Genomic DNA, 12,952 nt, shown 5'->3' with positions numbered 1-12,952 from the left:
GCCAGCACCCTCCTCTCTACAACCTCCTTTCAGGTAGTTGTAGAGAGCAATGAGGTCACCCCTCAGCCTCCTCTTCTCCAGGCTAAACAACCCCAGCTCTCTCAGCCGCTCCTCATAAGGCCTGTTCTCCAGACCCTTCACCAGCTTTGTTGCTCTTCTCTGGACTCACTCCAGAGCCTCAACATCCTTCTTGTGGTGAGGGGCCCAGAACTGAACACTCACCAGTGCCGAGTACAGAGGGAGGATAACCTCCCCGGACCTGCTGGTCACACCATTTCTGATACAAGCCAAGATGCCATTGGCCTTCTTGGCCACCTGGGCACACTGCTGGCTCATGTTCAGTCGGTTGTCAACCAACACCCCCAGGTCTTTCTCCTCCAGGCAGCTTTCTAGCCAGACTTCTCCTAGTCTGTAGCACTGCACAGGGTTGTTGTGCCCCAAGTGCAGGACCCGGCATTTGGCCTTGTTAAACCTCATGCCATTGGACTCAGCCCAGCGGTCCAGCCTGTCCAGATCCCTTTGCAGAGCTTCTCTACCCTCCAGCAGATCGACACTTCCACCCAGCTTAGTGTCGTCCGCAAACTATTCATATCAATCTCCAGAGTATCCCTATGCACATAAGTTTCTTGCTTAAACCAACATAACTGCAGCCATGCAAACTCACTGTTATACAAAATACACCAACATAAAGAGACTTCCATTTCTACCCTAATGCCAGATTCCCAATATTCATATTCCTATTCCTTGGGCATAGCCTTGATAATAGACAGGACTGTAACACACTGCCTTACTGGGAAAATTACTTAAATGTCATTTGCCCTGTTTTTTACCTCCTAAAATGGATCTGAATTGTTACAGTCTTACTCAGCCCAGGAAAACTTTCAAGAATTCAGGAGCAAGCAGTGAGAATTGATCATTGCCTGCTAGCGTTTCCCCACTTCATGTGCCATTTAAAATCTTACTGTTATGAGATCAAACATTCAAATCTGTTTTAAATGCTGGCCCGAGTAGCAAAGAAAGTTCTTTGGGGAAATTGAAGGATTGGAGGTATTTTGACTTCTATTTTTCCTTGAAAGCCATATTTTTAATTAAATAGATAAATTTTCCTGAATAAGCCCTTCCATCTTCTCCCTAGCTATTTCATTGCAAGAGAACTGCAAACCAGATAAATCCTTGGAAGAAGCAGAGGACAGCACAGTCTCCTTGTTAACCCAACACAAGGAGTCACATGGCAAAAAGTCACCAATGTAGCGCAAACCAAATGTCTGACTTTGCACTCCTGTAACACATGAGAAAATGCTAGCAAACAAGTCTTCATCTCACACAGTCTCCAAACCATTCTCTAAGAGATGCATAGTAATGGTTTTCATCAGGTACATATCTGTTTAAACTCACTCCTTTCCTTTTCCCTCGTTTTCTAGAGGGAAACAAGCATAAATATCCAATACACTAAACAACAACTCCTCTCCCTCCAGATTTCATCTGGATTTCATCACTCCTCCAGAAATAATCCAAAATAGGGTTGAATGATGTTTTGTGTTCTTTCAGAACAAATTTTTTTTACCAGAATGTTTTCTAGTTTCTCAGATTATGAATTGCTGTTACAGTCCCTTGCGTTGTGCTTATTGATGATAGCTCAGTTTGTCTGTGGTTTCTAGGTACCCGGGCTGCACTTCAAAGAGGCCAGCTGCACTTTTCAGCGGTGGGTTTTTATGGTTGACAGGTGTAGTCCCCAGGCTTGCTGTTCCAGCCTGGCTGCCCTTTCTCTGTCAGAATTTTTTAGCAGGCAACATAATTTGTTGAGTAATTTCCCCTTCTATCTCGGCTGCCTTTATGGATGCTCACTTCACTGCCTAAATAGGTTATCTTTAATGCTCAATAACATGCTAAATGTACAAGAGTGGACTCCCAAACCAACAGAATATTCAGTAGGGAAGTGGCTAAAGGATTAAAATCATAGATTAAAATCCACAGGTAGGAAAGATGAAATGAAGAGAAGGGCATACAGAGAAGCTTCTAATAAGCAGGGTGTGGCAAAATCCTTCCAGAAATACAGAGCTTGAACAAAATGATTCTGAAATGTTCTGATCAGTTCTGCCACTAGGCACTGTGCAGTTGCTACAATTTTCCATCCTGCAAAATTTAAGCGTGTGCAGAGTGTCCAAAAACTTGGTGATACCTGTGCTTTATTTGGTATCTTAAAGCTAAACATATGTATAAATTACTGCAAAATCAAGACCATATGTGCAAATGAGGGCAACCAGGAGCAGGAAACCTCTCTGAATTAATGAGCATTCCTATGCTGAGATCCCATGAGCATTACCTGTCACTCTTGCTTGGCCTACAGAGCATCCAGGACAGCAGCTGTGGCCAGATGTGCAGCAGTATTCTCTCGTTAAGCAAACAAATGTGCATACATCAGTGTCATCCACAGTGGTTTGATACTCATCAATGTCTCAGCTTGCGATCAATGATATTTTATTTACCAAAGATTTAAAGACAGCGAAGTTGATAACACAGCAAGGGGAAAAGTCACTGATACTTGAAAAAAAGGAGGGATATATATATATTGCTTAAAAATTACGAAAGAAGTAGAATCTGAACGGTGTGACTTACATAAAATACCTACCTGGAATAATCTGAGGGGTCGGTTTCACACCAACTTGCCTTAGCATCAGATCTGTTCTCAACTTCCAAGAATAAAAACTGAAATATTTTGTGAAAGCTCAGAAACGTATGTTTTCTATTTTCCTCTTCAAGATGGCACACTCACCGTGTCTTGCTCAGAAGGGTTTCCTGTTGCTGGTAAGTTCTCTATAGATGCCTCCAAAGTTGTTGACAATTTCTTCTGTGTGTCTGTTGACCATGTAAATAGGGAAAACATTGATAGCGCATATGAAATGTGCCAAAGGACGTTTAGGCTGGATATTAGGAAAAGGTTCTTCACTCAGGGAATGGTGTACCCAGAGAGGTAGTCATGGCACTAAGACTGACAGTATTCAAGAAGAATTTGGACAACTCCATCAGACTCGTGGTATGAATTTTGGAGTTGTCCTATGCAGGGGCAGGAGTTGGACTTGATGATCCTTGTGGGTCCCTTCCAATTCAAGACACTCTATAATTCTATGAAAACATAGCAGAATTTACAGCCAAATACCTGCAACAGAATGATTCTGGGCCCTTTCCTCAGCTGATACTTCAAGAAGTAACCTTTATTTGACAGTGTATGAACTTGAAATATCAGCATGGAGCCATTCACTTTACACCCAGATCTGGATGGCCACTGTTAATTTAGTTACGTGGTCACGTTTCATTTTGTACTTACGTCTCCACAGATGCTGATCCCTTCCTAAAAATAATATTAATTACAAAAGGCTTTCAAAATGAAGAGTTGCTCCTGTATCACCTCTGACTCCACAGAGGAAGAAAACAGCCCCGCTAGACTGACAGCCCAGAACACTGTTAAAATCATAGCATCATAGAATCATTAAGGTTGGAAAAGACTTGTAAGATCGTCAAGTCCAACCATCAGCCTAAAATCACCATGCCTATTAAACCATGCCTCAGAGTGCCATGTCTACATGCTCCTGAACACCTCCAGAAATGGTGACTACACCACTTCCCTGGGCAGCCTGTTCCAATGCTTCACGTCTCTTTTTGTAAAGACATTTTTCCTAATGTCTAACCTGAATGTCCCGTAGTGCAACTTCAGGCCATTCCTTCTCATCCTATCACCTATCACTTGCGGGAAGAGACTAACACCCACCTTGCTACGACCTCGTTTAAGTTGTAGACAGTGATAAAGTCTCTTCTCAGCTTCCTCTTCTCCAGGCTAAACAGTCCGAGTTCCCTCAGCCACTGCTCATAAGACTTGTGCTCCAGCCCCTTCACTGGCTTTGTTGCCCTCCTCTGGACATGTTCCAGCAGCTCAGTGTCCTTCTTGTACTGAGAGGCCCAAAACTGAACACAAGGTGTGTCCTCGCCAGTGCTAAGTACAGGGATATGATCACTTCCCTAGTCCTGCTGGCCACGCCATTTTTGATACAAACCAAGGTGCTGTTGGCCCTCTTGGCTATTTGAGCACACTGCTGGTTCATGTTCAGCCAGTTGTCTGCCAGTGCCCTCAGATCCTTTTCTGTCGGGCACATTTCCAGCCACACTTCCCCAAGCCTGTAGTGCTGCATGCGGCTGTTGTGATTGAAGTGCAAAGCCTGGCACCTGACCTTGTTGGATCTCATACAATTGGCCTCAGCCCATAAATCCAGCCAGTCTAGGACCCTCTAGAAGGACAGAGGCCACCAGATCACATCTCCTCTGTGGAAAATAGTGTTACTATACATGACACAGCTTTTATAAACCATCCCTTTCAAGTAAATGCATGAGTTGTTTTGGTACTTGCAGTCATGTCCAAGTTTGCATCTCCTCATGAGACCTTCTTTTTCTGGCAGCGAGGTAATGGCAGTTGTGGCCCAGCTCTTTCAAGTTTCCAAGACTCAGGGTTGAGACTGAACACTGTTTTTTCCCAGATCTTGATACCATTTCTGAATGCCAACGAATATTCCCAGCAAGGGTATTAGTTAGGGTAAACCACACACAAATCATGTCTAGCAAACTGCAGAGTGTCAGAGAAAGGACAGACATAGTGTGAAGCCTCATGCCAAACATCATTTCCTTTAGCAGCATGGCATAAAGAGAATGTTAAGAAATATGAGATAATGAGTCCAATTCTGTGAGATCTTCTCTGTTCAGAGTATTTTTTTGAGGTCTGAGAATCCAGTGTGTGAACCTCGGTTTTCTAAGAACCTTTTTCTGATACAGGCTAAGACACTTTTCTTGATTCTGTCTCTGTTTCTCTGCTATTCCTATCTACAGCGTGGGAAGAACATCCAATCCCACTTGCCTTGATATAATGAATCATGTACTACAGTGGCTGAAGTAATTTATGTATCCAGGCAGGTTGTACCAAGCACATTTCACTCATGACGACAGAAGGGTGTTCAGCATCTTATAGTAAAACAGACCAGGTGATGCACAGACTTCAGACTTAGGATGATTATAGATAATGGTGAATGCTTAAAAGAAGCCAAAAATAACTGAGTATGCACTTGCCAGATTGCTAAGTGATTTCAAATAAAAGTAGACATTTTTCTGTGAGAAACAATTGAAAAGGTAGATTGAAGCAGGTAGAAGGCATGATAATGTGAAGTCACAGGTTTTGTGGGTGTTCAGATGATTGCTTAGAGGGTTTTGACATATTCAGCAGTGTCAGTGAAACACTAGACTTGAGTGGAAAAGAAGGAATTGCTCATTCTATGGTTGAGGGCACCAACTGACTGAAAGGACACAAGAAGGCCCTCCTAAAGCTGAGAGGCCAGGGGATGGCATGTTTTTCCACAACAAGCTCCACAACATCTGCACGATTGATACATTGTCGTTGTCGCAGCCAAATTGTTGTTTGTGGCCTATAGGCTTAACCTAGGTTTTTTATTTCTTATAGAGTAGTTCAAGTTTATGTTGTGGGGCATAATGGGAAATCACTGTAGGCTTTTCTTAGGAAATTACCTCTCCAGGCTCAAGGTTAGTAGGAGATGCTAAATACTGCCCATCTGAAAGAAAACTCCCAGTAGATCAAACACTAGATTCTGGCTGCTGCTCAGTCACTGTCTTCAGTTTGATCCTGGATGAGTCAAAGTACTTCTCCCCTTGCTTAATTTGCCATCGGGAGATAATGAAACTGATCTCATTTGTGACATGTTTTGAGAATGACAAATGCTGTACATCAGACAATAGTGGTTGTTGGGTAAGATGGCAGATGCATTGGAAATGCCAAAGAGAGATGCTGCCCATCAATGGATTTCTACCTATTGTTTAGCATAATGGTGCCGGTCTTGGGCTGAAGAACAAATGAGGGTTGTGTTGTTCAGTTGATAAATCAAGAACGTTTGCATGAGGCAGGCTGGCCTGTCAAAGGTGTATGTTTCTCACTAACTTCCAGAATGCCATTTGTCATCCCCAGGCTGCAGAGAGGGTCATTCTTTCTTACCGTAATGATCAGTTGAACTCAGGAGGCATATCTTTTGCTAAGAATACGCATGCTTGCTCTTCAAATCACTTAGCAGCAGTCTGGAAAGTCTGGGGCCTTTATAATGACAGTGGTGACAGAGATTATGTTTAGCCTATTAGTAGCTACTTATTATAACCTTAAAGCCACTGAAGCTATTGATTGAACTTCAGTTTCGTAATGAAAAAAAATCTCCCCCTGCAAGTGGTATACCTTTGGTAAACATGGCAAGAAGACCAAATGCACAGATTTTAATGCGGTCACCTTAAAAAGCAACAGTAAATTAAAATGTAAAAATGGAAATTATTTCTATTGTACTTGCAGTCTTTTAGCATAAAGCAAGCAATACAAATTTATACTAGTCATAAGCCAATTTGAAAGAGAATAATTCCAGAAGTTAAGTGAGCAATATTAGAACAAAATCAAAACTCCAGTGAAAGTGATATGGATCTGATCTTCCTGTAGTGGTGTCTGCTCCATTTGACAGGCATCTTCCATTAAAAAAAATAACAAAAACCAACCAAAAAAATCAAAAGAAAAAAATGATGGTACATATGGCTGCTAAAGGCTTCTAATCTTTAATTCTGTGAATTCCCATATGTTCATGCTGTTACTGCACAGCCACATGATGGAGAAATAAAAGCCAGTCAGCTGTAAAGAAGAACGAGCACCTAGGCTACAACTGAGAGGAGAGGAAGGTGGGGAGAGGCTGGGGGATGCAAGTCATCTAGTGGCCAGCTTCCACTCTTCAAAATGTGAGACAATACTCTAGCCTTTTCTTGGAAACTCTTCAGAAAGGCAGAACCACAGCCTTGACCTCCTTGCCAGGACTGAACAGGGTCTCCAGTTAGGCATGGTCGTTCACTGTTCAACAGCACACCTTGAGCATCTCTATCAGTGGCATATCACACAATTGCTGGAGGAGCAGGGAACCATCCTCACTGTTTTCATGATGAAGCAGTCAAATGATTAGATGTTCGCCGTATTTGTGGCACTTTTATCACAGGAGTCATGCTGCTCTGAGATTCATGCTTTTGTTTTTTAAAGATCAGAAATTGTTCCTTACTCAGCAAATACAGTGCTGGCACTTTGAAACACCAAAATCATCAGCCACAGAGCCCATGGAAGGCTGCCCCAAATGTGAAAAAATGTGGGGTTCTTGAATGAATGGTGAATGCAGCAGTTGGTACCTGTTGAGGTCCAGGAAAAACGTGAGTTGTTTGCACACATGGGTTGCGTTTTCGGGGCCAAATATAAGATGCACAGATCTACCAGTTTCTCAGTATGTACTTATCAGCTGCAGATTGAAAAACCTAGCAGCGAGGCATGAAGGAGAGTGGTGAAGTGCCGCTACTGAGAGTAGCTCTTCTTGTAAAAAAAGGGAATGCTTTCATAGCAGCCAGCTTCAGTGTTGGTGCATTACTGGTTCTTCAAGGGTGCTTATATTCAGGTTTCCCTTTTATATTTCCACTGTTTCTCAAGTCCTCTCTCCTTTAAGAACTACAAAGCAAAAGCAACACAGTGGTCAATACATGTTTTTACTCACTTCAAGTAAATGAAATAATATGAGGCGATGGACTGTGTTCTTTGAAAGTGCTATGAATGCTTGGACTCTCCCCAACAAGACTATTACAATTTGACAAAAACCATGCCTTTAAATTAAAAGAGAATGTTAAAATATATAACCAAAATGCGATGTAGAAGAAACAAACACTTACATGGAGAACCCTCAAGGAAAATAAGCTCAAAGAGTAGGGCCAGTAAAAAAACCTGATCTCATGGTAAACACCTGAACTCTGTTAAGTTCCTAGGCATTTAGTACCCACACAGAGAGGAGGGGAACATAACCCAAAATCCTACATCCACAAGGAAAGAAATGCTAAGCTACTTGCTAGAGTGTCTGAAATGCCATCATGGTGGGGCTGAGTTTCAGAGACATGCATTCCTGTCAATTTGGGATCTGGGTGCTTCATTAGAATCTCACTATCATCTTTTTAACAAGAACTGAGCAAGGCTCACTCTTAAAAATAACAACAGAATGATGCTCCTCTTGTACAAGGACTCTCCGTTAATATGAAGGAGACTTGCTCTTTCTGTTGTGCAAAAAGGAACAGATGCTCTACCGTTCCCCCACATTTCTACCTCCTTTTGAAAATACAACAGAGAGAGAACAGATATCACCTGCTTCCCTCTGCCCTGGGAAGGAATTCAGAACTTGGCATAGGCAAAAAAGCAAGGGAGAGAGCAAGATGGAAAGATGGAGGTGAAGCAGGGATGCTGTTGGTATTTCTCCAGCTAACATTCTTCCCCAAAGTGTTAGCTGGGAAGAGTACAGAGAAAAAAGGAACATGGTTCTACAGAAAACGCTTAAGCCTCCAGCTGAAGTCCTGCACCTGGTTGTTCTCAACAACCTAGCAGCCTCTCACACTCAACCAACTATATGAGATCCAGTCACAATCCAGAACTCTAGATCAGAGCCCAGGCTTTCCACTCAAGGCCATTATATAAAAAATGGGTACAATCATCCTTTTTTTCACCCTGTTTTGAAAAAGTGACTACCAGAGATGCACGTGATGAGGGTTCCCAGCCCTGCACTGATAGCCAGCTTCCTGCAGTGCCTGGAAGGTCATTAGGAGTCTTGCTCCTATTGCATTAAGATTAGGCTGAGGAAGGTGCAAGATGTGCTTCCCAGGCATTTTCACAAATAGAGTGCAAATACCTGCTGCACAAGACAGTAGCTGTTGGATGAATCACACTTCTGGACTTCAACAGTTAACCACCCAGGCCTGTTTATGGTGTCCAAATCAGCTTTTCAAATTTAACCTTAAATTTCTGAGCAAGGTGTGAGAATTTGAACATCCTGTTTTTGATGTACTGCTTACCATGAATACTCCTGTGGTTTAAAACAGACGTGATGGTGTAGCTCTGAGCAAAGCCTTGTGGGTTGGGGGAAGCTGCCACAAACAGAAATACCTACACAATCTTCACAGAAAACTTAAAAACTGACAAGTTTATTGGCTTGATCAGACCAAGATAAATAACAGAAGTGGGCTCTCATTGAGTTTAGTCATTTATATTAATTTATACTCATTCTAGCGGTAGATAACATGTTTTAGAATAAACAGTACTATAAATGACTATGGGTAAGATCACATTTCAGCTTGTTTCTACCCATCAAATTCTAGGAGACTTCTTTTTTTAAGAAAAGACATCATCTTTCCAAGGCTACTTTTCAGTGGGAAGAGCTACTCACAAGCCCTGTGAAATTACAGTTCAGTGGTTGCAAGGATAAGAACACAGAAGGTTCTTTTCATAACGCTTTATGCTACAGTAGGGATGTATTTTCTCTAAATAGTAGTATCACACACATTTTTCTGTTAGCAAGTTTACTCAAAAGTAGTTATGAAAATATTCTTAAAGTACTACAGCTTGAAACAATACATGACAGAAACAATCTGCAGGCCTAGCATGCAGAACAGGTATCAAAAAGTTCTGATGGACAATGGGGAGAGTACAGATTACCAGAAATTACAAGATTGTTGTAAATAAAAATAGTAAAACATCAATTACACTACAGGAAACACTAAAAATACAGTAAACTGCAGTTTGTAGGCTCTGCAAGAAGAATGGTTTCAATGCGGTATTAGTTATCACTGCAACTCAAACACTATCGGCTCCTTAATCTACAGTGGCACTGTGTATACACATCAGGATTTGTGGTTTGAGTTGTACTGGTCACTGAGACTGGTGACATTCAATAAAGTTGAGATAAACCATGAGCTATCACAAGAACAAACGTATAAAAGTCCTTGAAAAATCGCTCAGAAGTCAACAGTTCATGCTAATACCAGATAAAGTAAGAGAATGGAAATGTGTTCTCTATAGCATGGCAGTGACCACCAGCTGAGAGTCTACAATGGACTTGCTCTCACAAGAATCCGAAGTCTGTCTCTCTATCTCAGGGGTTAGTTTTAAGTCCAATCAGAATTTTTCTAGCCCATTCCTGCCAAGGACTTCTGAACTGCTCTAGAAAACGTCTCCTGATTCACAGTGATAATGCACCATGAACTCAGCATCTTGTATTAAAGTACACTAAAATAGTTTTCAGAACATAAAAATACACCCAAAAGTCATGAAGGTTTTATTCCCCTCCTTTTCTCCTCAACATGAAGGCTACTCTGTTTTTGCCCCCCTCCCACCTTCCTCTCCCAGCCCCCCCCCCCTCAAATAAGCAGATGCAATCAAGGAGAAATTTATTTTGAACCAATTCTGCAAAACAGTTCAACAATGCCATACTTTATAAAAATACTTAGTTACATAATTAAACTTATTACTATTTATATAAAAAGTGTGAATGTGAATTTTAAACTCTGTTAGGGTAGGAAACGCATCAAGGTCTTCAGGTGAAACAAATTTCCATAAACATACAAACTCTTTTGGAGAAGTCTTATAATACACAACCATTTACAATGAGCACGTTCATTAAGTTAGTGTTTTATTCCTTTACTATACAAGTGTTATTACAATGAACTGTCCCATTCAATAATTAAAAATCCAAACAATGCCAGTGTAATTTTTGGCATTTTTTTGTTATAGTTGTATTAATACATAAACTCATATGATTGTGTTATTAATTTTAAAATATTTAGAAAAATTAAAATTTCATTGTATTTTTTGGGTTTTTTTGAGTGTGTTTTTTTTGTTTTATTTTTGTTTTTCTTACATAAAGCCCTTTTAAAATTTGATAACCATAGATGTCTAGATGATGTGGGAAAATGAAAAATGATGGCACTGTTCTTACAAAGTTACCCCTGTTGGGTAGTTGCATTCAATGTAGTGTAAACCCATGAAGAAAGTAAGGTTTAGTACCAGAACTATATTACCAGCTCATCTGAAATTCATTTGTTGGATAGCTTTACAATGATAATATGAATTCCAGCCTGGTAGCTAAGTAAGAGTTTAGTGTTTCAAAATTAAAGTATATAAGCTTGATCAGAAATTCAAGAACCTCATGCAAACTGTTGAGTAAAAGACACGATGTTATTGCTTGATATGTCAGTAGCCAAAGAAAATAAATCTAGATGTAGTGTCAACTGGGCTGAAAACCAGCATATTTCAATGTCACTGTATTCGGAGGATAGTAAATATATTTTATCCCTTTAGTTTTTAAACTTTCACATTTTCTTTTGTTTATTTTTTAGTTAAATAATTCTGTAGGAAGGGCAGAAGTCGGAAGAGCAACTGTGTGTGTCTCAATAGTCAAGAAAAGCAAAAGTGCAATCATATCCCTGAACTAGTGACAGCTAGCACTTGTGGCACCCACCCTTGTTAACATACATAAGCCACATACAACAGTCTCAACCTGTCTCTGAAAAAGGACTAAAAAGCAGGTATTTACCAGCTTCAGTCTTGCTTTCCTGGTGAGCTTTGTTCAGGTAATCTTCCTGTACAGAAGCTCGCTGTTGGATTAGAGCTTAAAAGATTAAACGCTTTCCCCCACTGATTGTATTACATAGCTTCAAGTTCAAATATCATCATACCTTATCAATACAATTTTATAAAATATTACCTCATTTTCTAGTTACTTTCATTATTCGTAATTACTTATGCAGAAAGAAAAAAGAAAAATCTCTCATGCTACTTTCCAGTTATATTAATACAAGTATTAACACAGTGCATTATGCTCTCTAATTTCATTATTGAGGTCTACCATTTAGATCAAGTTTGTCATTCACTGCTCCAACTTATCTTTTAACCTGCCTACCCTAATTAAGTCGATGCAAGAGGATGCTTAAAGATCAAGACTATCAAATACAGTTGTACCATCTCTTCTGAGGGGCAAGTGGAGGGCACACACATGTAATTTTGAACACAGGGAGTTTTACAGAACTGGAATAGAATTGCTTGGTCCCACAAAGTTGTTCTGCTTTAAAAATATCTTACCCCAAGATCACCTTAATTCCAGACAATTCCCTCTTTAGTACAATGATTATCAAATGTTGAGGAAATAAAGGATTTGAAACATTGTTTTTTCTGCTATTGTTCACACCACCACTCCTTTTTGTACCACATATTTTCAGTAAGCTTCCTTTGGACCCTGAAAATAAGTTGAGAAAGAAGAAAAAAATAAAAACATGTCATTGGTAAATTAGATTATAACACTTTAAAAGTGGTTTTGTGCAACTGCATTATGAAATTCCAGTTTGCCATTAAGAGCATGCAAAGTAGCGAAGATTTTCTTTCCTTTGATTCCTTATAGATGTCAGGAATTCTTTGCAAGTCTTTTATATTTGGCAGATTTGTGCATGTTATATAGACTGTTGGCTTATAAATTGTCTCCAGGCTGGTACTGTGGTTCTGTAGCAGTAAAGTAGTCCTCCAAGAAAGACTGTATATATTCAAACGTTGGTCTCTCATCAGGTTCCTTCTTCCAACACAGTTTCATTAACTCATGGAGAGACTCTGGGCAGCCTTGTGGGCAAGGCATCCTATATCCACGTTCCACTTGTTCCAGAACTTCTCGATTCACCATCCCTAAAAAGAAAGCATGTTAGCTCTGAATTACATTATGCAAAAGACAGTTTCCCAAAGCTTTTCTGGTGTCTCTCCAGCCACAATGCACAAGCATCTACCACATTACAGAACCTTTAATAGGCGCATTTTATAATAAATTAATTTTTTACATTTTGTCTTACATACATTTTCTGCAAATTATTTCATTACACTGGTAATTTCTCAGTACTTGGTCCTTCTTCTATTTGCATGCTTTCCCAGTGCCTTGGGTCTGTCCTTTTAAAAAGCAGAATCAAGCACAAAAACATTCTGCCTGCCTCAGGATCTATTTAAGGATCACTTAATTTGAAATCAGGGCAAGAAAATGGGATTTCATAC

The 12,952-nt window shown here is 40.2% G+C and overlaps 1 protein-coding gene across 1 annotated transcript in view; it reads right to left on the bottom strand.

Moving 5' to 3' along the window:
* Nucleotides 1–10,302: 10,302 nt before the first annotated feature.
* The window catches only part of YES1 (YES proto-oncogene 1, Src family tyrosine kinase), a 42,155-nt gene continuing 39,505 nt past the window's right edge, over nt 10,303–12,952 (bottom strand). Inside the window, exon 12 of the mRNA XM_069853935.1 lies at nt 10,303–12,595. Within this exon, the coding sequence (XP_069710036.1) occupies nt 12,387–12,595 (209 nt within the window). The 3' untranslated portion in view covers nt 10,303–12,386. The remainder of the gene's footprint in view (nt 12,596–12,952) is intronic.

The sequence above is a fragment of the Phaenicophaeus curvirostris genome, chromosome 3, assembly GCF_032191515.1.
Source record: "Phaenicophaeus curvirostris isolate KB17595 chromosome 3, BPBGC_Pcur_1.0, whole genome shotgun sequence".
NCBI classification, from domain to species: domain Eukaryota; kingdom Metazoa; phylum Chordata; class Aves; order Cuculiformes; family Cuculidae; genus Phaenicophaeus; species Phaenicophaeus curvirostris.
The sequence above is the reverse complement of the archived record's forward strand: the minus strand, read 5'-3'. Positions and strand labels throughout refer to the sequence as shown.